This window comes from Oratosquilla oratoria, chromosome 34 (assembly GCF_046742065.1).
Source record: "Oratosquilla oratoria isolate Oo_2021 chromosome 34, ASM4674206v1, whole genome shotgun sequence".
In the NCBI taxonomy this organism is placed as follows: domain Eukaryota; kingdom Metazoa; phylum Arthropoda; class Malacostraca; order Stomatopoda; family Squillidae; genus Oratosquilla; species Oratosquilla oratoria.
The window spans coordinates 31,165,953-31,192,225 of NC_134810.1; the positions used below are offsets into that span (position 1 = coordinate 31,165,953).

Genomic DNA, 26,273 nt, shown 5'->3' on the forward strand with positions numbered 1-26,273 from the left:
TGTCGGCACAAAAAGTTAAAACAGAATATCAAGAGATTATAAAATTGGTGAAGAAGAGGTCAAAAAAGTAAACTCGGAAAAAGACCTTGGAGTGATGATCGGTAAGGACATGACACAGGACAAACATATTAATAAAATAGTTGGAGAAACCTACAATTTATTGAGTTCAATAAAAGTGGCATATGTCTATTTGGGTGAGGAAATGATAAAAAAAAATTAACTACACTAATAAGACCAAAACTTGAGTATGCAGCAACACTATGGACACCCAGTACCAAAAAGAATATAAGAAAATTAGAAAGAATACAAATAGCAACAACAAAACTGGAGCTGCAACGTCTACGTTGTGGGACCACCCCCCAACCCCAAGAGTTGGGGGCCAATCAGCAGCAACTACCCCTGGCCATCAGCTCTATGCAGATGGCACCGATCCCCAAGGAGGAGCTACGCCTACCTGGGGGAGTACCACAATCCTTTTTTTTCCAACACACAATGTTACGTTTTTTCTGCACTGAGGGGTCATTTTCCGGCGATCACCCCTCTTCTTCTACTTTTAGCCGGAGATGTAGAGAGCAATCCTGGGCCCACCACAAAATACACATGCCCAACATGCTCTAAACCCATTACTTCGAGCAGACAGACAAAGGGCTCAGTTCAGTGCAATATGTGCAAAAACTGGGCCCACCTCACTTGTACAACACTTGCTAACACAAACCAATACACAAACACTTGGACATGTTCTACCTGCCCTCCAGTAACCCCAATCCCACCTCCCCAACCACAGCCAACACCCTTACCCACTCCCAATTTCCCTTTGCCCTTACCCCCGATTAGTACTCCCCTTCCTTTGTCCCCGATCTCTCCTTTCCCCCCCTCTGACCCAGATCCTACACCTTCCCCACTACCACCCCAACCTCAACCCCAAACGGCAACATACAACACATACAAAACACACAACATCAACATATTACAACACAACATTGACGGTATTAACACTAAAAAACATGAACTTGAACACTTTCTTAAACAACACAACATACACATTGCAATTCTACAAGAAACAAAATTAAGACACTCACACAAAACACCATCATTTCATAATTACACCACCATCAGACAAGACCGGACTGACGGCAATGGCGGTGGACTCATCACCCTGATCCACCACTCCATCTGTTTTGTGGACACAAGTGCCACAACCAAAATTCTCCTCCCTACCACAGATAACACAACAGAAACCCAATCCATTCGTATCCGCGCAGGCAACAATTCAACACTAACAATAGTTAACATGTACATTCCCCCCCAATCATCCCCCACAGTTCCAACCACCTTCAGACCTCAACTCAGCCAACTAACCTCAATCCCCAACCTGATCATGGGTGGTGACTTCAACGCCAAGTCGTCTGCCTGGTTTGTCGACAACCCTGACACAGACAGAGGGCTTGATATACAGACTCAATTCGACTCATTGACTATCATGAACAACACGCATAATCATACACATATCCCATACCAAGCCCTCTACACTCCCTCCTCTCCTGATATCACCTTTTGCTCCCCCTGCCTAACCCCAACAACATCATGGAGAGTGGTCGGAGCCCTTGGTTCTGACCACCTTCCAATCATCATCACCACCAAAATAAGATGCACCCCAGCTGGCCACAGACACACTTACACCAATTACAAGAGAGCTAACTGGGAAGCCTTTAATGAAGAGACAGAACAACATTTTGAAACACTTAACAGTACACCAATCACAAACATAAACAATGCTGTGCACGCTTTTAATACAATCATACAAAACGCAGACAAGAGATACATCCCTAGAGGCAACAGAAAATCACACAACCCCAACTTCACACCAGAAATCCAAGGCCTCATCAGACAACGTGACACACTTAAACACGATACCCCCACACCTATCCCTCAAAACATAGCAGACCAAATACAAACACTAAACACTGTGATTGCCAATAAAATACATGAACAAAAAACACAAAATTGGCAAAACTTTATCAATACACTTGATCACAAAACAAACACCAGCAAATTGTACAAAACACTCAACAGCATCACACTATCCAACACTAACACTACACGCTCTCACGCAGCAATAATCACAACAACAGATAATCTACCCTCAAACAGACAACAAGCAAACGCACTCATACGTCATTTTGCACAGACGAGCCATCTTACATCTCACCCTGACGACCGACGCACCATTCGACGTAAGAAAGACTTTCCCACAGACTCAGACTATACACCCTTCATAGACAGTCAGACAAAACTCATAATGCATAGTCTCAAGCACTCATCTGCCTGTGGCCCTGATAACATAAGCAACATCCACCTAAAACACATTGGACCACAAGGTATACACGCACTCACAAACATTGCAAACTACAGCTATTCACACAACACTATACCCGACATCTGGAAGCATGGTAAAATAATCACCATTCCAAAACCGAACAAAAACAAATGCACACCTAGACTTAACGCACTTAAGTCAATCACTGGAACAACATTTGGACAAAACAAAGAAACTAATATAACAATATACAAACAATGCATACGCTCAGTGATGAATTATGCGAGTCCTGCATGGGCTCCTAATCTCAGTGAGACACACCACAACACCCTTCAAATCATACAAAAGAAAGCCCTAAAAACAATTACAGGCTGCACAAATACATCACCTACAGACCATTTACACCATGAAACAAAAGTCCTCAAAGTCAAGGACCACCTCGACATGAGAGGCACACAAACACTTGCTGCAGCCACCACAAACACATCACACCCGCTACACTACATAGCAGAACACCCACACACACCAAGAAACATTAAAACTACACCCATAGACCTTTATTACACACAGATACTCTCTTCTCTTCCTCCACAACCACCAAATACCAGCCTCCGGAAACATATTCATAATCATATCACTCACCGCTCCATTAACACACTGAAAGACAACACACTGCTGCATGCCAGACCCCCTGATATCCACCCTTCTGAATCCTCTCTCCCACGTAAGGACAGAGTCCACTTGGCCAGACTGCGATGCGGTCACCACCCAGCACTTCTAAGCTACCAGAAGAGGCTGGACGACCGTGTTGTGAACAGCTGCCCAGGATGTAACACTTCACCCCATACCATGCAACACATAATGGAAGACTGCATTATACACAATCATGCACGCAAACAACACAACATACACTCTATAAAGGATTTGTGGGAAAACCCAGTTTCGGTTGTGGCCTTCCTTGGGGAGACGGGACTGCTCGGACAGACAGTCTAGGGAACGACAACAACAACAACAACAAAACTGGCACCAACTCACTCCAAAATGACATATGAACAAAGACTGTCCAAACTAGAATTACCAACTGTGGAACAAAGAAGGGAAAGAAGAGACCTACTAACTATAGAATTATGAAGGGAATGGAAATCTTAGATAGGAATGATTTATTGAAATGGGACAATGGAAAAACAAGAGGACACAAAAAGAAACTCAAAAAGGATAATTACAGAAGAGATCTGAAAAAGAATAGCTTTCCACACAGAGTGATAGATATCTGGAACAAATTAGACAAAGAAATGGTGTGTGCAAACACTATTCAAGATTTTAAGAAAAAACTTGATGCTGAAAGATACAAAGATGGGTCACCACAAGCATAGCGCCCTTCCCGTATAATACAACTGGGTAAATATAACCTCCTCTTAGCATCCATTCCCAGATGTCTATTTCTCATTACACTTTTTAATCCACCAAGGCATTTACTCGCTTCTCTCAATCTATATTCTACCTCCACCTCCACACCTCTCTTTCCTGCCACATTCACACCCAAGTATCTGAAACTATCCACTTCCTCCAGTCTCTCTCCCTTTATGCTCACTTCCTGTCTGCTGTCACTCTCTCCCCTTGTACACCTCATCATCTTACTTTTGCCCACATTTATCTTCAGTTTCCTTCTTTCACACACCTTCTCAAACTCTGTCACTAACTTCCTCAATCCCTTCTCTGATCCTGCTAAAAGTGCAGTGTCATCCTCAAACAATAACTGGCTTATCTCCCACTTTTCTCCATTTTCTTTAACCATCTCCAACCCCTGACCCACTACCCTTGCATTCACCTCTCGCACCACCCAATCCATGTATAGATTGAACAGCCAGGGCGACATAACACATCCCTGAAGAAGTCCCACCATTCACTCTTTCCATTTCTAATCCTAACGTAAGCTCTATTACTCTCGTAAAAACTCTTGACTGTTCTTAACAGCTTTCCTCCTATCCCGTATATCTGCAATACCTCCCACACTGCCTTCCTGTCTACCCTGTTGTAAGCCTTTTCCAAATCCATAAAAGCCCAAAAAACATCCATACCTTTTCCTATAGCTTTCTCACATATCTGTCTTACCACAAAAATCTTATCTACAGTGGCCGCGAAAAGTTTGGGCGCAAAATTATAGGCGCCCCAACTTTCCCCTAAACTCAAAACATGCGAAAAATACAACTTTCCACCCAAACTTTTCGCTATTTTTCAATGCTAGCGTTTGTACCCGTATTTAGCCAAGACAATACACACTATTTGGCAACTCTGTTTAGGCGCACTCGATGTCACATGGAGTCACTTTCTAAACATCTCTCACGGAGAGTAGTCTTTTTTTTGCGGTGGTCTCTGTTTTTGTGCCTTGATATCTCCGTAATGGGAAGTGGTAAAGAGCTGGAAAGAGACACAGTTGTTACAATCATAACCCTCTATAAGGAGGGTTATAAGTGTAAAGATATTGCTACTCGTGTGGGAATTGGAGTGCGTCAAGTGCAAAAGTGGACCAAGAAATTTCGAGACGAAGGAAGTGACATCATTCCTACTCAAAAGCATCGCTCTGGTCGGCCAAGGAAGATATCAAAGGAGTAATACTCTCACATATGCTAATCAACCTTTCCTCAAGTTATCTCCCAACACCTATGCAGGTGACTAGACAATAATAACCCACCATAGCAACTGCAAAATAGTAATGAACACTCAAGCTTAAAGAAACTAGAAATAATAAAATGAAAGTCTTACTCTAGAAATCCTCAGTAATATTGTTCATTCCAGACAACCATAGATTAGAAAATAGATAAATAAACCAGCCAAATTTTCTAAAATAGCTTAGAATGCCCATGCTTGCTTAGACAAACTAGAATAATGGCTTAGAAATAGTAGAATACCTAACCTTATAAATTTTCAGTAACTTAACCCCTTCCATACGGTGCCGCACACGTAGGCGTCATGGACTTAGATCTCGGTGGCAGCAGCCAATGCCAGCCGTACGACGTGTCGTAATAATACTCGCATCATAAAATATAGTCACCGCTTATATCGATCGTTCTCTCTTCACCCGTGAATTTTGATAACCATAGAAAATGCGATTACAAAAGAATTAGAAAGAATGTCATTATGGAGGGGCGACTACAATAAATATAATCAAGACGCCGATATGGCAGCCTCGCGAATACACTCACTCCCCATGACGCCTACGTGTGCGGCACCGTATGGAAGGGGTTAACACTCTCCAGACATCCATTAACCACTTTGGTACGATGACACCTACATTTACCTAGTTGTATTTTGCAGGAAGGGGAGCTATGCTCTTGATGTCCCGCCTTTGTATCTCGCAGTGTCTAGTTTACTTTTAAACTCATGAATGGTTTTTGCACATACTATTTCATTGTCCAGTTTGTTCCAAGTGTCCAACTACCCTGTGTGGAAAACTGTTTTTCTTCAGTTCTCTTCTATAGCTATGTTTCTTGATTTTCTTTCCATGCCCTCTTGTGCTTCTCTTGTCCCAGTTTAGTAAGTCCTCTCTATCAAGTATCTTTGTGCCTTTCAAGATTCTGTAGATGGTCAGTAGGTCACCTCTCTCTTTTCTTTGCTCCAGCGTCGGTAACTCCTGTTTAGCCAATCACTCCTCATATGATAAGTTTGCAAGTGCAGGTGCCATTTTTGTTGCTGCTCTCTGGATTCTTTCTATTTTCTTTATATTCTTTTTGGTACTGGGTGACCACAATGTCGCCACATATTCTAGTCTAGGCCTTATCAATGTAACCAATATTTTTTTTTATCATGTCCTCATCCAAGTATGCAAATGCCACTTTTATTGATCTTAGCAAGTTGTAAGACTCCCCGACAATTTTGTTAATCTGTTTGTCATAGGACAAGTCGTTTGTGATAATTACTCCCAAATCTTTTTCAGATCCTTCCTTCTTTACCTCCTTGGTTCCAATTTATATTGTCCTGATATTCTGTTTTTGCTTTTTCCAAACTCCATTATGCTACACTTCTTAGTATTAAAGTCCACTTCCCATTTTTGACTCCAGTTCCATTCCTTATTTAGGTCTTCCTGCAGTGCTTCACAGTCCTTATCAGTTTCTACTTTCCTTAACAGTTTGCGTTGTCTACAAAGAAGCTCATGTAACATTTCACATCCTCATCCATGTCATTCACATAAATAGCAAACATTATTGGTGCCAATACAGATCCTTGTGGTACTCCACTGATCACTTCTTTCCAATCTGAATATTTTTCTGTGAGCACTACTCTCATCTTTCTACCAATCAGGAAGTCCTCCTTCCATTTTAGTAGGTTCCCTTGTATTCCTCCTATTTGTTCCAGTTTTTTTTAGTAATTTTCTGTGTGGTACTTTGTCAAAAGCTTTTTACAAGTCCAGGAAGGCACAATCAGCCCATCCATTTCTTTCTTGAACTATGTTTATTAGTCTTGAGTAGAAGCATATTAAGTTTGTGGTGCATGATCTTCCTTGTCTGAACCCAAATTGTCTAGGGTTTATTATGTTGTTGTCTTCCAGATGTTTTACCCATCTATTCTTGATGATTTTCTCACAAATTTTGGCTATAGTGCTTGTTAATGATACTGGCCTATAGTTGGTGGGTTCTTCCTTGTTTCCTCCTTTATATATTAAACAATGTTAGCATTTTTCCAGTCTTTAGGTATCTTTCCTTCTTTGAGTGAACAATTTATTATGTTGTGTATTTTGTCCATTAGTTTTTCTTTGCATTCTTTTAGGATCCAATTTGCAGTTCCATCCAGGCCATGTGATTTTCTGATATCAAGGTTTGATAGGTGTTCCAATATTTCTTTTTGTGTTGTAAACTCACTCATGGGGGGGGGATTGCTTTTTATTATCTTCATCCCAATTATGTACTTTCTCTCTGGTGAAGACAGATTGTTCATGATTTCGGCCATTTCTAATTCTTCTGCGTATTCTATATTCCCTTGGCGTAGTTTCACCATTTCCTGTTTGTTTTTAAATTTACCATTCACATATTGATAGAATAGTTTGGGTTGCTCTTTGCATTTATCTATAATATCCTTTTCATGGTTCCTTTTCTCTCTTCTCACTTTGACATACTCATTTCTATAGTTTATATAAATATGCCATTTTTTAGTTTTTTTTATCTTTTTTTCCACCTTTTCCAAGCTCTGTCCCTTCTGTCTTTTGCCTCACTGCATCTTTTGTTGAACCAACATTTAATGTACACTCTTGCTTCTGTCTTGGTACATGCCTGTTTACCCCTTCATTGTAATTTTCCATCAATATATTCCAATTCTCTTCCACTTTTGTCTCTTCCATGTAGAATTTTTCCCAGTTTGCATTCTGGAAGAATTTCTTTAGTTTTGCAAAGTCCATTTTGTTGTACATCAATCTTCCTTTCCTATGCTTCTCATTTCTCTCCTTGTCTATTGCTTCCTTTAGTTCAGTTTCAATGAGTATATGGTCACTCTTTCCAATTGGTGTCATGTAATGGATTTTATCCACAATTTCAGGTTCTGTTGTAAATATTAAATCTAGTTTCAATGGCTCTTCATTGTCTCTGTATCTGGTGTTTTCACTGATCCATTAGGTCATTGTGTATTCCATGGTCATGTCCAGCAGTACATTACCCTACAAGTCATCTTGTCCTCACACTGTCATGTTTTCCCAACAAATTTCTTTGCAATTGAAGTCCCCCATAATTACCAGATTACCTCTGCCCATTAGTATCTCATTTAATGATTTCCTTGTATCTTCTAGCATTTTTATATGTTCGTTCTTTTTCCAAGCGTTCATTTTTGGGGGCACATAGGTCACCACAAACTTTCTACTTTTCATATTCTTGTCTTCGACTTTTATCATGATCAGTTCAACATTACCTTTGCCCTCCGCAATTTTTTGACACATTCAAGTCTTTCTTGGCCAAAAACATGACTCCACCTCCCTGTTTCTTGTTCCTGTTTTTATCCAGTAATTATATAGTCCTTGTCCAATATCGATGGATGGTATTTCACCTCTTAGTTTAGTCTCTACAATTCCCATTATGTCTGGTTTTCCTTCTAGTAGGTAATCATTGAGTTCGTTCAGTCCTGAAATTAATCCATCGATGTTAGTATAGGCCACTTTTAATTCTCCTCTTTCTCCATTTTTTTTTTTTTTTTTTTTTTTTTTTTTTTTTTTTTTTGTCTTTGGTTCATTCGTTCCGATGTACCATTTCCTCAGTCTCATATTGATTACTCTCCAATGGAATTCCTTGCTTTATGTCTCTGTTCTCTTCGAGTTTTTTTCCTTTGCTTCTTCTCTTAGTGACTTTTCTTTTTCTAATTCCTCAATATTCATTTCTCTTTTTATCCATATCTAATTGTATTTTTCACTCTTTGCCAAGTTACCTACATTTTCAAATATGTCTTCTACTACCATCTGTGACCTTAATTTTATCTTTAGAGGTCGATTTCTATCCTTAGAATAGTGACCAATACTATATGTCTCGTCCAGGTCTTTGGCTGCATCTTGGTTTCCTCCTTGAATTTCATTAAGGATTTCTACTGCTGTCTCTTTTTCTTCCTTTTCTCTCATGTACCTCACCAATCCCTGTTTTTCTTTTAGTCCATATACCACAATATAATACATAGGCGTCATGAGGTGCAAGTGGATACATAAGGATGCTGGCATCAGCATCTTGATTATATATATTTTTGTAGTTGTACATGAGTTATACCCGGATTCTGTGAACTGGTTTGATAATGTTTTCTGTGTTTATTACTCAGAGTAAAGGAGAATGAGTAATACAGCAAAAACTTTATATTTTATAATGAGAGTAGTGTGGTGCATCATTCATATGGCAGCTGATGCTGGGCATGAGAATTTGACTAACACTGAAGTGGTTAAAAAAAAAGCTTTACTTTTGATACTCATATGACATTCAGCTGCAACATCAAAAGTCTGGTTGCAAAAATCAATAAGAAAATCTATATTATAAAGGCTTCTTTGTCTTTATAAGGGAGGTATCCAAGTCAAAGGCACACACCCATTCCCACCCATTTTGCTCCCATCCCTTGTTTCCATCTCATCTTAGCTTCTCATGGAAGAAGGGTATCCCTGTCATCTGCCCACTGCCTAGGTCAGAAGCAATGCAGTAAGACACAGTACATCAACAAGGCCACTTCACTTACACAACAACACCCATTCCCCTTTATGTCCCTTCATGCGGAAAATAGAGAAGACAAGGAGAAATCCCTTTGGGCTGTGTCAAGATATCCACACACAATCACTACCCCCATTCCCAACCCTCTCTTGTCCTTGCTTGAAAGATATAGAAAAGAGAGAAGAAGGGGAGAATATCCCCTTGGGCTGCATCAAAATATCATCCATATATGAGAGCCCGAGAGGCGTGATACCAAAATGTATTTGTAGAGTGGATACCCCAAGAAATATTCCAAGGCGGGAAGGTAATATTTTTTCGGGATTTCAAAGAAATTCAAGTGAAATGGGAAGAAGTCTTGATATGGAAAGAGAAAGCAGATATAGTAGTGTATTAAGAAATCGGGAAGTAAGCGAATTGATGGAAGAAACGATAGACTTAATGATAGATTACCGAGCTATGCACAAAGAACTGATCTCACTACGAAAAAGCAATGAACAAACCATAAGAGAATTGAACAAACTAAGAAGTGAAATAGATAGTCTAAAGAAAGAAAATGAACAATTGAAAAGTGAGGACAAAAGCAAAAATGAACAGTTGAAGGTTGTGACCGGAAAAGTGGCAGAATCTATTAAAGAAACGGATCTCATTGAAATAAAAAATCAATGGAAGAAAGAACAGGAAAACCAAGAGATATCTTTTAGAAAAATATTAAAAGAACAAATGGAAGAAAACACAAAGGATACAGTTATTAAAGTAATAAAAGAAAAGCAAAACCTGGTCAGAGACACAGTTGACAAACAAAAATGCATTGTAGTCCATGGCATAAAAGAAAAACATGATATGTATAGATATCAAAAAGAAAAGGAGGAAAAGGAACTAGTCAAAGAAATTTTCAAAGAAATTCAGGATGATGATCTTGACCTCGTTAAAGAAATAGATGAAATCCACAGGATAGGCAAATACGCAAAAGATAAACATTAAGAACACAAATGATGACAGAGGAAGTACTGTCAAAAGCAGTCAGACTGGCAAACAGTGAGAAGTTCAAAAATATAAGGATACAAAAGGAAATGAATGATGAGGAAAAGGAGAAAGACAAAGCACTTAGAATTGAAGTACAGACACTCCTCAACTTACGTTTTAGTTATGTTCCGAACGGCCGAACGTAAGTTGAAAATGAACGTAAGTTGTTACTGTACTATACATCTGTAAATTCTATTACCGTATCTTATAAAACACCCCTAAATAATTAATTATACACATAACATTGTAAAATAATAACATTAATTTCAAATAAATTAAATTCAAGCAACATAAATTGAGATGGTGGAGGAGGAGGAGGCAAGGCATGTTCAGTGTGTCGTTTGTGCAATGTAAACAATGGACACAGCGTCATGCGCAAGTATCGTTTGAACTACGGAGAGCGCGATAAACTAAAAAATTCACTCAAATTTTTTTTTTTTTACAGTCAGTTCAAACGTAAAATCGAAAAAACGTAAAACAAATTAACGTAAGTAGAGGAGCGTCTGTAAATGATAGGAATGAAAAGAGAACAGAAGCGGAAAAAATTAGTTTTTTTTTGGAGAGTACTGGACTTGAGACTGAAAAAATGGTATATCAAAAAAATGGAAACCTACACCAAAAAAGTAAAGAAAATATGAAATTAAAAGTGGCATATACAAACATTGATGGTATGATCTCTGGACTAAATGAACTAAATGACTATTTAGAAACTGAAAAACCTGACATCATGGGCATAATAGAGACAAAATTGAAAGGACCACTATTAACAAACATAGTGGAACATGGTCTATATAACCAATGGGTGAAAAGCAGAACTGAAAAGAAAGGAGGTGTCATGATACTAACCAAAAAAGGATTAAATGTGACCAAGGTTATTGAAGGAAAGGGAAATACAGAAATAATTATGATTAAAATTGACTATAAAAAGATAAAAAGCAGAAACTTTTTAGTAGTGGGGTATTGGCTGCTTGTTACTGTGGCAAAGTAGCATGCAGTCGATACTTTAGGGTCTATATGGGGCGCCCCTACGGACCAGAGCCACACATCATTTTGTCTATGATAGAGGAAAACTCTGTTCATAGAAAAATTATGACACTTTTATACTACGACTGTCCCTCCGTTATGCTGTCCCCCAACCCTTGTTGCTATACTGTACCATTTCTCTGAGTATTTTTTTTTTCTATGGTGGGGGAATTCCCTGTGGTGGGGGAAAAGAATACTGCCACCAAGTATTCCCACTTGGATCGTAAGAGGCGAGAAAAAAAGGGACGGGGATTGGGACTAGGCATCCCTCTCCTTGTAGCCCTACAGGGCACATTCCTAGAAAAAAAGGCAGAGGCATAAGAGGGGCTGGAGGGCCTCGGTCCAGCACCCTAAGGTTTGGGTCTTTTAATGTGCGTGGATGTGGTACAGATGAGAGTAAAAGGGAAGAGATAGGTAGTATGTTTGTGAGAAGAAAGATGGATGTGTTGGCTTTGAGTGAAACTAAGTTGAAAGGGAAGGGCGATTGTAAGTTTGGGAGTGTAAGTGGGAGGTTATCAGGAGTGAAGAGAGGGCGAGGGAGGGAAGGGGTGGCTATACTAGTAAGTGAAGAGATAGGTAAACGTGTAGTGGAGTGGAAGGAGGTTTCCTCAAGGATAATGTGGATGAAGGTGAAACTGGGAAAGGAGATGTGGGTTTTTGTAAGTGCATATGGGCCTGGTAGTGAGAAGAATGTAGAAGAAAGGGAGGCCTTTTGGATAGATTTAAATGAGTGCATAGAGGGTTTAGGGAGAAGTGTAAATGTAATAGTACTGGGAGACCTTAATGCCAGGGTAGGAAAGGAACCAATTGATGGAGTGGTTGGGAAATGTGGAGTTCCAGGAAAGAATCGTAGTGGAGAGTTGATGGTGGAAATGTGTCTAGAAAGAGAGTTGATGATAGCAAATACAGTGTTTCGGAAGAAAGTCAAGCATAAGTACACATGGGAGAGGGTGGTGGAGGGAAAGGTGGTAGATAGAGCTTTAATGGACTATGTAGTGGTAAATAGGATTATGATAGGAAGAGTTAGGGATGTACATGTGCTAAGGGGAGAGGGTGGGGGAATATCAGATCATTTTCTGGTGGAAGGTAAGTTGAAAGTGGAGGACAGATGGAGGAAGAGGAAAGGGACAAAAGGTAGGGAGGTGCTTAGAGTGAACTCTCTAAACGAAGAGGAAAAGGAGAAGGAGTACAAGAGGAAGCTGAAGGAGGAGTGGGAGGGAGTGAAGGATAGAGTAGAGGTAGGTGTGGAGGAGGAATGGGGATGGTTCAAGGAGGGAGTCACAAAGTGTGCAAGGATGGTGTGTGGAACAAGAAGGTCAGGAGGAAATAGAAGGAAGGGTAGTGAATGGTGGGATGAGGAAATGAAGAAGGTTGTAGAAGAGAAGAAGCAAGCTTTCACAGATTGGTTACAAAGTAGGACGAGGGAGTCATATGAGACGTACAGGGAAAAGAAAAGAGAAGTAAAGCAGATGTAAAATGGGGTAAGAGTATGACAGAAAATTTTGAAAGTAATAAAAAGATGTTTTGGAAAGAAATTAAGAGAGGAAGAGGAGGCGAATCTAGTGGGGAAGAAAAGGTAAAAGGTGCAGATGGAGAGATGATAATGGAGGAGAAGGCAGTAAGGGGAAGATGGGCAGAATATTTTAGGGAGTTGCTTAATGTGAAGGAGGATAGGGAGGGAAAGATAGCTGCAGTGGGAAATGCTAAGAAAATGAGAGTGATGAGTGAGGAAAATGGAGGAGAAATAAGGAAGGATGAAGTGAAGGCAGCAGTTAAGATGATGAAAGCAGGTAAGGCACCTAGTCTGGATGGATGCCATGCAGAATGTCTTAAAAAAGGAGGTATAGTGATGGTGGACTGGTTGGTGAGGTTATTTAATGTTTGCTGGAGAGAAGGTAGAGTGCCAGAGGACTGGAGGAGTGCGTGTATAGTTCCACTTTACAAGGGAAAGGGGGACAAGTGTGAATGTAGTAGTTTCAGAGGGATTAGCTTGTTAAGTGTAGTTGGGAAGGCTTATGGGAGGATCTTGATTGAGAGGATTAGGAGAGGAACAGAAGGAGTAATTGGTGAGGAACAGTGTGGGTTTAGGACAGGTAGAGATTGCGTAGATCAGATTTTTGTGGTAAGACAGATATGTGAGAAAGCTATAGGTAAGGGGAAGGATGTTTTCTGGGCCTTTATGGATCTGGAAAAGGCTTATGATAGGGTAGACAGAAAGGCACTGTGGGAGGTTATGCAGATATACAGGATAGGAGGAAAGCTTCTAGGAGCTGTCAAGGGTTTTTATGAGAGTAGTAGAGCTTGTGTCAGGATTAGAAATGGAGAGAATGAGTGGTTTGAGGTAAAGGTGGGACTTCGTCAAGGATGCGTTATGTCACCCTGGCTGTTCAACTTATACATGGATGGGGTGGTGCGAGAGGTGAATGCAAGGGTAGTGGGTCAGGGATTGGAGATGGTTAAGGAAAATGGAGAAAAGTGGGAGGTGAGCCAGCTGTTGTTTGCGGACGACACTGCGCTTGTGGCAGGATCGGAGGAGGGATTGAGGAAGCTGGTGACAGAGTTTGGGAGAGTGTGTGATAGAAGGAAGCTGAAGATAAATGTGGGTAAATGTAAGGTGATGAGATGTACAAGGGGTGAAAGTGGCAGTAATCAGGAAGTGAGCATTAAGGGAGAGCAACTGGAGGAAGTGGATAGTTTTAGATATTTGGGTGCAAATGTGGCAGGAAAGGGTGGAGTGAAGGTGGAGGTAGAATGTAGATTGAGAGAAGCGAGTAAATGCCTTGGTGGTTTAAAAAGTGTAATGAGGAATAGGAATCTGGGAATGGATGCTAAGAGGAGACTGTATGAAGGAGTGATTGTGCCAACAGCACTGTATGGGGCAGAAACATGGAACATAAGAGAGTAAGAGAGAAGGAGTTTGAATGTGTTTGAGATGAGGTGTCTGAGAAGTATGATGGGGGTTACTAGGCTAGATAGAGTGAGAAATGAGGAAGTGAAGAGGAGAACAGGGGTGGAAAGGGAGCTGGGAGATAGGGTGGATGAAAGAGTATTAGGATGGTTTGGACACATGGAAAGAATGAGTGAAGAAAGACTAGTAAAAGAGGTATGGAAGGCAGATGTGGAGGGAGTGAACATGAGGGGACGTCCTAGGATGAGATGGATGGATGGGGTGAAGGGGGCTTTGGGGAAGAGGGGAATGTCGGCTGAGGAAGGACGGGAGGGGACAGAAGATAGGGGTGAATGGAGAATGGTTGTATATGAAAAATGTTGTGATGCATGAGGTGGATTGGACGGGGGAATGGGGGTGAGGTAGTGTGTGTGAGCAAAAATTTTTTACGCAGCCCGAAGGGATTTTTCCCCCATCCTCTCCTTTATATGGGGGGACGGAGAGGGGGGGTCGCCGATTTAATGAAGCGGCCTTGCTGTGGATGTGCTGTGTCCTGCGACACTGCTTCTGACCCAGGGCAGTGGACAGGGTGCAGGGATGGCCCGTCATCTGGGAGGTGCTAAGATGGGAGGGAGGGTGGAGGGGTGTGGAGTGTTTTCGGGGATGAAATGGGTGGGAATGTTTTTGTGCCTTGTCCTTTTTGGCTACCCCCCTTGTACATACATACATACATACATATACCAAGGCTTTTTCCCCCTTACAAGGGAGGTAGCCAAAAAGGGAAAGGCATAAAAACACTCCCACCCATTTCATCCCTACATACACTCCACACCCCTCCCACCCTCCCTCTCATCTGAGCACCTCCTGGATGACGGGTCATCCCTGCACCCTGCCCACCGCCCTGGGTCAGAAGCAGTGTCGCAAGACACAGCACATCCACAGCAAGGCCGCTTCATTTAATCGGCGACCCCCCCTCTCCGTCCCCCCTTGCATATAAGGAGAGGACGGGGAGAAAATCCCTTCGGGCTGCGTCAAAATTTACTCACACATACTACCCCACCCCCCACCCCCCTGCCCATTCCTCCTCATGCAATCACAACATCATCCATATACAACCATTCTCCACTCACCTCTGTCTTCCGTCCTCTCCCTTCCTTCCTCAACAGACATTCCCCTCTTCCCCAAAGCCCCCTTCACCCCATCCATCCACCTCATCCTAGGACGTCCCCTCATGTTCACTCCCTCCACATCTGCCTTCCATACCTCTTTTACTAGTCTTTCTTCACTCATTCTTTCCATGTGTCCAAACCATCCTAATATTCTTTCATCAACCCTATCTCCCAAATCCTTTTTCACCCCTGTTCTCCTCCTCACCTCCTCATTTCTCACTCTATCCAGCCTAGTAACCCCCACCATACTTCTCAGACACCTCATCTCAAACACATTCAAACTCCTTCTCTCTTCTTCTCTTATGTTCCACGTTTCTGCCCCCATACAGTGCTGTTGGCACAATCACTCCTTCATACAGTCTCCTCTTCGCATCCATTCCCAAATGTCTATTCCTCTTGTAAGGGGGAAAAAAGCCTTGGTATATGTATGTATGTATGTAAATACTGTACCACCAAAAACCCATGCATGGTCAGATAGTGATCATTCCAATTTATTGGAAGAAACAACGGAGGTGCTTAACAAGCTGCTGAAAGAAGGTGGAAACTTAGTAATCTTGGGTGATTTTAAAGCGAAAGAAATAATTTGGGAAGAAATGACAGTCAAAGGAGGAGAGGAACTTTGGAGCAACACCCTACTGAATATGACTATTGAGCATACACTAACACAATGGGTTAAGGAAAACACTAGATATAGAAATAACGAAGAACCATCAAAACTAGACCTAATATTAACATCTAAACCAGAAATTGTAAACAAAAAGGAGTATAAAACACCTATTGGAAAAAGTGACCACATACTAATAGACGTTGAATTAAAAGATCAGTATAATATAGACAGAAATGATAAACATAGAGAAGGTAGATTTATGTACAACAAAACAGACTTTGAAAAGCTAAGGCAATTTTTCCAAAACCCAAATTGGGATAGGTTCACAAAAGAGGAAACAAATATGGAAGACAAGTGGAACATATTTAAAGAGAATTACAAAGAGGGAGTAAACAAATATGTACCATCCATGTGAACAAGTTGTATAGACACGGTAAAGGAAACATGGACTGGAGGTGAAGCTTTATTCCTGACGTTTCGTCTAACGACTTTCTCAAAGGAATGAGAATACTAGAAACATACAGAGATTATAAACCCGCCTTATGGCTCAAGGGGGTGTACGAGCGTATAGCGCTGCGTCCTGATTGGCCCGCTGAGACAGCCAATCACGAAGCGCTATCTTCGCTGAAGATTTGGCCCAGGTGAAGCTCCCAGCCTTATTGTTGATATTCGGACGAGTGGTGATGTACGCAGCTTCTATAGATTTTCTGATCTTCTTATCCATACCTTCGTGTAGAATCTCGGCTCGGTTCCATTGTGGGAGGTGCCCAGACTCGTCAACATGCACCACCATTGCGTTGGTGAGTCTATGGTGACGGAGGTCGGCCTTATGCTCCCTGATTCTAGTGTTAAGGCCCCTCTTAGTCTCTCCGTAGTGTGCTTTATCGCATGATGTGCATGGGATCTTATATACGACGCTGTCTTCTCTCCCCCTCATCTTAGTCCCGCTTTTTAACATGTCACCAATCTTCGTTCCCGATGTTACGGCTGCTTTAACTTCCGTGCCCCTGAGCATTCTAATAATGTCCCCTACCTTCTCAGAGTTAGGAAGCGCCATGTATGATGTTTTTGTGGTGGCGTTGCCTTCTCTTAACCTGCTTGTGTGGATTATTTCTTCCGCTCTTCGTCTTAAGCTCAGGATTAAGCCCTTGGGGTAGCCAAGCTTCAAGAAGGCCGCGATGATGTATTCGATTTCCTCCTCCAGGAACTCCTCGCTGCATATCCTGTAGGCACGCAGGAAGAAGCCCATGACTACCCCCTTTTTCGTCCTCTCATTGTGTGCCGACAGGTAGTGTATGAAGTCGTCACGGTTCGTAGGCTTTCTGTAATACCCTGAACAGGAGGCCCTCAGTTGTCTTTATTAATAGGGTATCCAGAAACGGAAGCTTTCCCTCTTCTTCCTCTTCAATAGTGAATTGGATCTGCGGATTCACTCTATTTAATTGACTCCTGACGTCATCCAGGTCTGTCCTGTTCGGAGCGATTATAAGAACATCGTCCACGTACCTGAGCCATATTGCCCTCCTTCCTATGATATGAGAGTAGTGGTCCTTCTCTTGGACCTCCATGAAGAGGCAAGCAGCCACGGCACTCAGAGGTGACCCCATTGCAAGGCCACTGTGTTGAAGAAACTCCTCTCCCTCGAAGGTGAATGAACCAAAGTTTACGCACATGGATACCAGCTTCATGAAGTCTTCCCTGGGCAGCGGCAACTCCTCCTCGTCCATGTTGATGACCACTCTCCACACTGCCTCCAGAGCGCCATCTGTGGGAACTTGTGTGAATAAGGATTTCACATCATAGCTGGCCATTTTCTTGTACCTCATGCTTGTCCCCTTTAATCTGCGTAGTAGGTCCTCTGAATTTCTTAAATGAGATCCACTTATGGATCCCATGTTCTTATAATCGCTCCGAACAGGACAGACCTGGATGACGTCAGGAGTCAATTAAATAGAGTGAATCCGCAGATCCAATTCACTATTGAAGAGGAAGAAGAGGGAAAGCTTCCGTTTCTGGATACCCTATTAATAAAGACAACTGAGGGCCTCCTGTTCAGGGTTTACAGAAAGCCTACGAACCGTGACGACTTCATACACTACCTGTCGGCACACAATGAGAGGACGAAAAAGGGGGTAGTCATGGGCTTCTTCCTGCGTGCCTACAGGATATGCAGCGAGGAGTTCCTGGAGGAGGAAATCGAATACATCATCGCGGCCTTCTTGAAGCTTGGCTACCCCAAGGGCTTAATCCTGAGCTTAAGACGAAGAGCGGAAGAAATAATCCACACAAGCAGGTTAAGAGAAGGCAACGCCACCACAAAAACATCATACATGGCGCTTCCTAACTCTGAGAAGGTAGGGGACATTATTAGAATGCTCAGGGGCACGGAAGTTAAAGCAGCCGTAACATCGGGAACGAAGATTGGTGACATGTTAAAAAGCGGGACTAAGATGAGGGGGGAGAGAAGACAGCGTCGTATATAAGATCCCATGCACATCATGCGATAAAGCATACTACGGAGAGACTAAGAGGGGCCTTAACACTAGAATCAGGGAGCATAAGGCCGACCTCCGTCACCATAGACTCACCAACGCAATGGTGGTGCATGTTGACGAGTCTGGGCACCTCCCACAATGGAACCGAGCCGAGATTCTACACGAAGGTATGGATAAGAAGATCAGAAAATCTATAGAAGCTGCGTACATCACCACTCGTCCGAATATCAACAATAAGGCTGGGAGCTTCACCTGGGCCAAATCTTCAGCGAAGACAGCGCTTCGTGATTGGCTGTCTCAGCGGGCCAATCAGGACGCAGCGCTATACGCTCGTACACCCCCTTGAGCCATAAGGCGGGTTTATAATCTCTGTATGTTTCTAGTATGCTCATTCCTTTGAGAAAGTCGTTAGACGAAACGTCAGGAATAAAGCTTCACCTCCAGTCCATGTTTCCTTTACCGTGTCTATACAAATATGTACCAATAAAGAAGCATAAAGAGATATATATAAGATGTTGGTTTAACAAAATATGCAGTGAGGCTAAAGCTAGGAGAGATAAAGCCTGGAAAAAATGGAAGAAAGATAGAAAGACATCCAAATGGCAGACATATAAAGTACTTAGAAATTAATATGTAAACATATGCAGGAAAGAAAAAAAAGAATATGAAAGGGATATTATAGACAAATGTAAGGATCAACCAAAATTATTTTACGGATATGTAAATGACAAAATAAAGGACAAGCATGACATAGTAAAGCTATGTGAAGGTGATAAGGAATACACAGATGATACAGAGATGGCAGATGTTATAATCAGACATTTCAAGTCTGTTTTTACAATCGAGAACTCTCAACCCTGGGAGGATGACCAGTTAGAAAGTTCACCCATGATGAAGGAAATAACAATAACTCAGAAGGAAATAAGAGATCAAATAAAAAGCCTGGATGTCAGAAAATCGTACGGACCGGATGAAATCGCAAATTAGATATTAAAAGAGTGCATAGACAAACTGACAGATAAAATACATAAGATAATAGACTTCTCATTAAAAGAGGGAAAGGTACTACAAGATTGGAAAGATGCAAATATAGTGCCAATACATAAAGGAGGAAACAGGGAAGATCCTACAAGCTTTAGACTGGTGTCCCTCACTAGTACAATAGCTAAAATATGTGAAAAGATCATTAGAAGCAGATGGATCAAACGTTTGGAAGAGAACAATATAATAAATCCCAAACAATTTGGTTTTAGAAGTGGAAGATCATGCACCACAAACCTAATATGCTTTTACTCGAGACTGATTTAAATAATACAAGAAAGAGATGGTTGGGCGGACTGCACCTTCCTGGATCTGCCACATAAAAAATTAATAAAATTGAAAAAATAGGAGGAATTCAAGACAGGCTGTTGGAATGGATGAAGGTCTTTCTAAATGGAAGAAAGATGAGAGAGATATTTAGAGATAAAAACTTGAAATGGGAAGAAGTAAAAAGTGGCGTCCCTCAGGGCTCTGTTTTGGCTCCCTTAATGTTTGCCATATACATAAACAATATGGACAAAGGAGTGAATTGTTACATGAATATTTTGCTGATGATGCTAAATTGCTCAAGAGAATGAAAACAGAAGAAGATTGCAGATCATTACAAGATGACCTACATAAAGTATGGGAATGGAGTCAGAAATACAAAATGAATTTTATTATCAAGAAATGTAGCATAATGGAGTTTGGAAAAGGCAAAAATAGAGTTTCGGGTAAATATATGATTTGAGACAAAGAAGTAAAGGAAGTTAACTCAGAGAGGGACCTAGGAATAATCATCTCAAGTGACTTGACCTGACAAACATGTAAACAAGATATTTGGAGACTTACAATTTGTTAAGATCAATAAAGGTGGCATTCGATTACATGGATGAAGAGATGGTTAAGAAATTGTTACATTGATAAGACCAAAACTAGAATATGCTATATCAATGTGGGCACCTAGCACAAAGAAAAACACAAAGAAATTAGAAAGAATCCAAAGAGCGGCAACTAAGATGGCACCTACACTATCAAATTTGACATGCAAACAAAGATTGGAGAAATTACGACTGACAACATTAAAGCAGAGAAGGGAGAGAGGCAATTTGTTTACCATTTTCAGAATTATGAAAGGAATGGAAGTTCTTGATAGAGATGATCTATTAAAATGGGACAAAAGAGAAACAAGAGGATATGCAAAGAAACTAAAGAAAGACAGCTACAGAAGAGATCTAAAAAATAACCGTTTCCCACACAGAGTGATTGACGTCTGGAACAAATTGAATAGTGAAACAGTTAATGCCAGAACTATACACGAATTCAAAAGCAAACTGGATGTGGAGAGATACAAAAACGGGTCATAACGAGCATAGCTGTAGTCCCATAAAATATAACTAGGTAAAATATAGCCATTTTCCACTCACCCCTATCCCCTGCCTTCTTCTGTCCTTGATCAATAGACATTCTCCTCTTGCTCAAAGTACCTTTCACCCCATCCATTTCATCCCCAGTCATCATCTCAAGTTAAATCCATCCACCTCTACCTTCCATACCTCTTGTATCTTTTTTCACTCATTCATTCCATATGTGCCAAGATAAGAGGGAGGGAGGAGGGTGGAGGGGAGTGGAATACAGTCAAACCTCGGTTTTCGAACATAATCCATTCGAGAAGGCTGTTCGAAAAGCGATTTGTTCGAAAACCGAAACAATTTTTCTCATTATAATCAATGTAAATAATTTTAATCCGTTCCAAGTCTAAAAAACAACTTTTTCTAATTTTTTTTTTACTATTTTACACCATAAACTGCACTGTATACTGTTTACCATAAATAAGTGTATCCCACTTCTTTTCTTAAACTTTTCAAACCACCCTCTGCTTGCTTATCAAACCCTTCCGGAATAATGCTAGGATCTTTTTTTATCAAATCTTCATACAATTGTCTTGCTTTGGCACAAATTGCATCTTCACTAAGAGTATCACCTGCTAACTGTTTCTCATTTACGAAAATCAGCAAAAGTTTTTCCACTTCCTCCAATACCTGTGGCCTTTGTTTGCTAAAAACACTTGATCTTTTAGCCACATCACTTGCTTTAACCTGGTCTTTATTTTTTAGGATGGTGCTTATCGTCGATTTCGCCATCCCAAACTCCTTAGCCAACGCAGACACACGAACGCCAGATTCATATTTCGCTATTAATTCTTTTTTAAATTCAATAGTTTTGCGCACTACTTTCCTCTTTTCTTCACCACTTGAACTTGCTTTCTTTGGACCCATGATTAGGGGCTAATACACGATGCAAAGATGAAAAAAAGTCAGATTTACGTAAATAAGAACGAACACGTCTGCTCGGAATGAACTTTGATCGCAAATGCGCTACGGAGGAAGCGTCCTTAGCGTTCGAGTTCTCTCGGCTCGCGAGTGAGCCGCGTTCGGGTACGCTCGGCTTCTTTCGGTTTGTTCGAGAGCCGAAATTTGGTCGAGTTCTGAGACGTAAAATTCTCGAAATTTTTGGTCGAAAACCGATTTGGTCGAGAACAGAAGCGTTCGATAACCGAGGTTTGACTGTATATAGGAAATGGAATGGGTGGGAGTGGTTTCTATACCTTTTTCTTTTTAGCTACCCCCCGTGTAGGGGGAAAAAGCCTTTGGTATATGTATGTATGTATTCCATATGTCCAAACCATCCCAATAATATTTCATCTGCCCTGTCTGCCATCTTACTTTGTAACCCCTACCAAACTTCTCAGACACTTCATCTCAAACACATTTAAATTAATCCTTTCTGCCTCTCTTAAATTCTAAGTCTCTGTCCCATACATTGTCATAGGCACAATCACCCCTTCATATAATCTTCTCTTTGCATTGCTTTCCAGATATCTATTCCTCATGGCATTGTTTAATCCCTCTAGACATTTACTTTCTTCTTTCATCCTACAATTTACCACCCCTACTCCATTTCCTGCCACATGCGACCCCAAATACTTTAAAGTGTTCACTCCCTCCAGCTTCTCTTGTTTAAGACTTACTTTCAACTCGCTGCTATCCTCTCCCCTTGTACATCTCATCACCTTACTTTATCCACATTTACCTTCAATTTGCTTCAATCGCATACCTTCCTAAGCTCCATCACTAACTGCCTTAATCCCTCTTCTGACCCTGCCACAAGTGCTCTGTCATTTGCAAACAACTAGTTCACCACCCACTTCTCTCCATTGTAGAAATAAGAAAATAAGCCTACTAAAATCAGTCACAAGCATGAGCTTTGAATAACAGAAGGAAATTCCAATCAGTTTACTAACAATTCATGATAACCACACACAACTATGCTTCCATTGCATGGTTCCCAACAGTCATAAAAAAAAAAGATAGATACTTTACAAACTGTACAAAATAAAGCATTAAGAACAATAGCAGGATGTACCAAAAAGATCCCTAATGGAATACCTGCAATCAGAAACCAAAATCCTATCCATAGGCTATCACATGAAAACAGTAAGTACATCAGGATGTATATCTTTATTTTTTTCTCTTGTAGGTCGTGAAAGGTACCTTGTTGCACGGACCAATGAAACTCTGCTTTTGGGAGATCTTCATCGTAATCTTCTTAGTGAAGTACACTGGATGGGTGACACAGGAAATGAAAAATTTTATTTTGATAATGAAAATGTCTGTATGATATTCAATGCTGGGGAGTTGTCATTGGTGGAATATGGCAACAATGAAATACTTGGATCTGTAAGGTGAATCTTTATATTCCATTGATTTTGTGTTCAAGTTTATATTTGGCTTAGATATTTGTAAAATAAAAAAAATTGAACATAGGGGTATTTCACTATTTTCCCAGCATGGACCTGCCTTACTCATGCTGACAAAATTAATAGTTTTCATATATGCACATTTATTGATATTGTACACCAAAGGCCAGTACTCTTTCATATAGGGCATCTCACAAAATTTCTCCTTTTGTTTGGATTCTTGTTAATATCCTCTCCATCAAGTAGAGAAGAAAAGGTAAAAGGTGCAGATGGAGAGATGATAATAGAAGAGAAGGCAGTGAGAGGAAGGTGGGCAGAGTATTTTAGGGAGTTGCTAAATGTGAAGGAGGATAGGGAGGGAAAGGTAGTTGCAGTGGGAAGTGCTAAGAAAATGAGAGTGATGAGTGAGGAAAATGGAGGAGAAATAGGGAAGGATGAAGTGAAAGCAGCTGTAAAGATGATGAGAGCAGGTAAGGCACCTGGGTTGGATGGATGCCATGCAGAATGTCTGAAGAAAGGAGGTACAGTTATGGTGGACTGGTTGGTGAGGATATTTAATGTTTGTTTAAGAGAGGGTAGAGTGCCAGAGGACTGGAGGAGTGCCTGTATAGTTCTGCTTTACAAAGGAAAGGGGGACAAGTGTGAGTGTAGTAGTTACAGAGGGATCAGCTTGTTGAGTGTAGTTGGAAAGGCTTATGGGAGAGTCTTGATTGAGAGAATTAGGAGAGGAACAGAGGGAGTAATTGGTAAGGAACAGTGTGGTTTTAGGACAGGTAGGGGATGTGTAGATCAGATTTTTGTGGTAAGACAGATATGTGAGAAAGCTATAGGAAAAGGTAAGGATGTTTTTTGGGCTTTTATGGATCTGGAAAAGGCTTACGACAGGGTAGACAAGAAGGCACTGTGGGAGGTACTGCAGATATATAGGATAGGAGGAAAGCTGTTAAGAGTAGTCAAGAGTTTTTATGAGAGTAGTAGAGCTTGTGTTAGGATTAGAAATGGAGAGAGTGAATGGTTTGAGGTAAAGGTGTGACTTCTTCAGGGATGTGTTATGTCGCCCTGGCTGTTTAATCTTTACATGGATGGGTGGTGCGAGAGGTGAATGCAAGGGTAGTGGGTCAGGGGTTGGAGATGATTAAAGAAAATGGAGAAAAGTGGGAGGTGAGCCAGCTATTGTTTGCTGACGACACTGCGCTTGTAGCAGGATCAGAGGAGGGATTGAGGAAGTTAGTGACAGAGTTTGAGAAGGTGTGTGAAAGAAGGAAGCTGAAGATAAATGTGGGTAAAAGTAAGGTTGATGAGATGTACAAGGGGAGAGAGTGACAGTAGGCTGGAAGTGAGCATTAAGGGTGAGAAACTGGAGGAAGTGGATAGTTTCAGATACTTGGGTGTGTATGTGACAGGAAAGGGAGGAGTGGAGGTGGAGGTAGAATGTAGATTGAGAGAAGCGAGTAAATGCCTTGGTGGATTAAGTGTAATGAGAAATAGACATCTGGGAATGGATGCTAAGAGGAGGTTATATGAAAGGGTGATTGTGCCAACAGCAATGTACGGGGCAGAAACATGGAACATGAGAGAGGAAGAGAGAAGGAGTTTGAATGTGTTTGAGATGAAATGTCTGAGAAGTATGTTAGGGGTTACTAGGCTGGATAGAGTGAAAAATGAGGAGGTGAGGAGGAGAACAGGGGTGGAAAGGGAGCTGGGAGATAGGGTTGATGAAAGAGTATTAGGATGGTTTGGACACATGGAAAGAATGAGTGAAGAAAGATTAGTAAAAGAAGTGTGGAAGGTGGAGGTGGAAGGAGTGAATATGAGGGGGCATCCTTGGATGAGATGGATGGATGGGGTGAAAGGGGCTTTACAAAAGAGAGGAATGTCTGTAGAGGAAGGATGGGAGAGGACAAGATAGGGGTGAATGGAGAGGGGTTGTGTATAGATGAGGCTGTGATGCATGAGGGGGAGTGGGTGGGGGATGGGGGGTGAGGAAGTATGTATGAGAAAAAAATTTGACGCAGCCCGAAGGGATTTCTCCCCATCTTCTACTTTCCTGCATGAGGGGACGGAGAGAGGTGGTCACTGAATTTATGAAGCGGCCTTGCTGTGGATGTGCTGTGTCTTGCAACACTGCTTCTGACCCAGGGCAGTGGACAGGATATAGGGATGACCCGTCATCCAGGAGGTGCCAAGATAGGAGGGTGGAGGGGAGTGGAATATATGGGAAATGAAATGGGTGGAAGTGATCTCTATGCCTTTTACTTTTTGACTACCCCCCTGTGTAAGGGGGGAAAAGCCTTTGGTATATGTGTGTATCTCTTGTTTTTATAGTTATCTCCAACTCTACCTAGGTCTTCCTCAAGATTTTTATGTGGGATTATAGTGGTAAAAGGACATTGTGATTTTTTTTTTTTTTTTTTCATTCCCATAATTTATTTATAAGATCAGATATATCATCATTAAGTCATATGCACAATATCATTAGAAATCTGAATATTTTTCAAACATTCCTGAGTGCTTATGTGCATTTTTAAGTTATCACTGTTGGGTTGATGTTCTATCTGTCCATATACTAAAAGACTTCCTCCCTATTTATTATAAGGGAAGTAGCCATTCAAGGCATGGACCATCTCTCAACCTATTTGTTTTCCCTTTAATTGTACCTCTCTGTATCTTGCCATATCTAATTTGCTCTTAAATTCATGTATTGTTTTTGCACACTATTGTTTCATCTAGTATGTTCCATACATCCACCACTCTGTAGGGAAAGCTGTTCTTTTTCAGGTCTCTTCTATAACTGTCCTTTTTGAGCTTTCCATGT

The 26,273-nt window shown here is 41.1% G+C and overlaps 1 protein-coding gene across 3 annotated transcripts in view; it reads left to right on the forward strand.

Moving 5' to 3' along the window:
* The window catches only part of Oseg2 (intraflagellar transport protein Oseg2), a 544,964-nt gene that overhangs the window by 109,916 nt on the left and 408,775 nt on the right, over window positions 1–26,273 (forward strand). For all 3 annotated transcript variants that reach the window (XM_076173301.1, XM_076173302.1, XM_076173303.1), the window contains exon 9: window positions 23,239–23,443. In XM_076173301.1, coding sequence (XP_076029416.1) covers window positions 23,239–23,443 — 205 coding nt within the window. The remainder of the gene's footprint in view (window positions 1–23,238; window positions 23,444–26,273) is intronic.